Genomic DNA, 444 nt, shown 5'->3' with positions numbered 1-444 from the left:
ACTTGCCCAGAGCCACCCACTAGCAAGTGTCGCCTGGGGCTAGACTCAGGGGTCCAGGGAGGGGCTCCCACTCACGGGGACTGGTGTAGCTGTAGCTGCCTGGGGGACCCGCTGGCCGCAGCAACAGAGTCCGGGTCTCACACTGGTCTTTCCTGTGGGCAAGCGACCCTCGGGTCAGGATAAGGCCCGGGCTGTCCCTGGACCTCAGCCACCAGGCGTGGCACCCTGGGCCCCAGGAGCCTGCCCCACCGCCGCACCTGAGGAAGGTGTTGGTGAGGTTGAGGCCGCCATCCGCGGCTGGGGCCACCACCGACTTGCACATGTAAAGAGCGGCCTTCTTCTCCCGGAACCAGCTCGAGTTGGAGGCGAGGCCCAAGGTGAACCAGCGCCCCAGGAACTGCGGCGAACGACCCCCGCCGAGTTGGCCAGGACCCTTTCGGGCCC

General features: G+C 67.6%; 1 protein-coding gene across 1 annotated transcript in view; it reads right to left on the bottom strand.

The window, feature by feature from the left end:
* PTGDS (prostaglandin D2 synthase) overlaps positions 1 to 444 on the bottom strand; it is a 3,506-nt gene that overhangs the window by 2,084 nt on the left and 978 nt on the right. The window contains exons 2-3 of the mRNA XM_006918124.3: positions 258 to 397; positions 76 to 152 (exon numbers count right to left, since the gene is read on the bottom strand). Coding sequence (XP_006918186.1) covers positions 76 to 152; positions 258 to 397 — 217 coding nt within the window. The remainder of the gene's footprint in view (positions 1 to 75; positions 153 to 257; positions 398 to 444) is intronic.

This window comes from Pteropus alecto, unplaced genomic scaffold, assembly GCF_000325575.1.
Source record: "Pteropus alecto unplaced genomic scaffold, ASM32557v1 scaffold67, whole genome shotgun sequence".
Lineage (NCBI taxonomy): Eukaryota > Metazoa > Chordata > Mammalia > Chiroptera > Pteropodidae > Pteropus > Pteropus alecto.
This window is presented reverse-complemented; position numbering and strand designations above follow the sequence as displayed.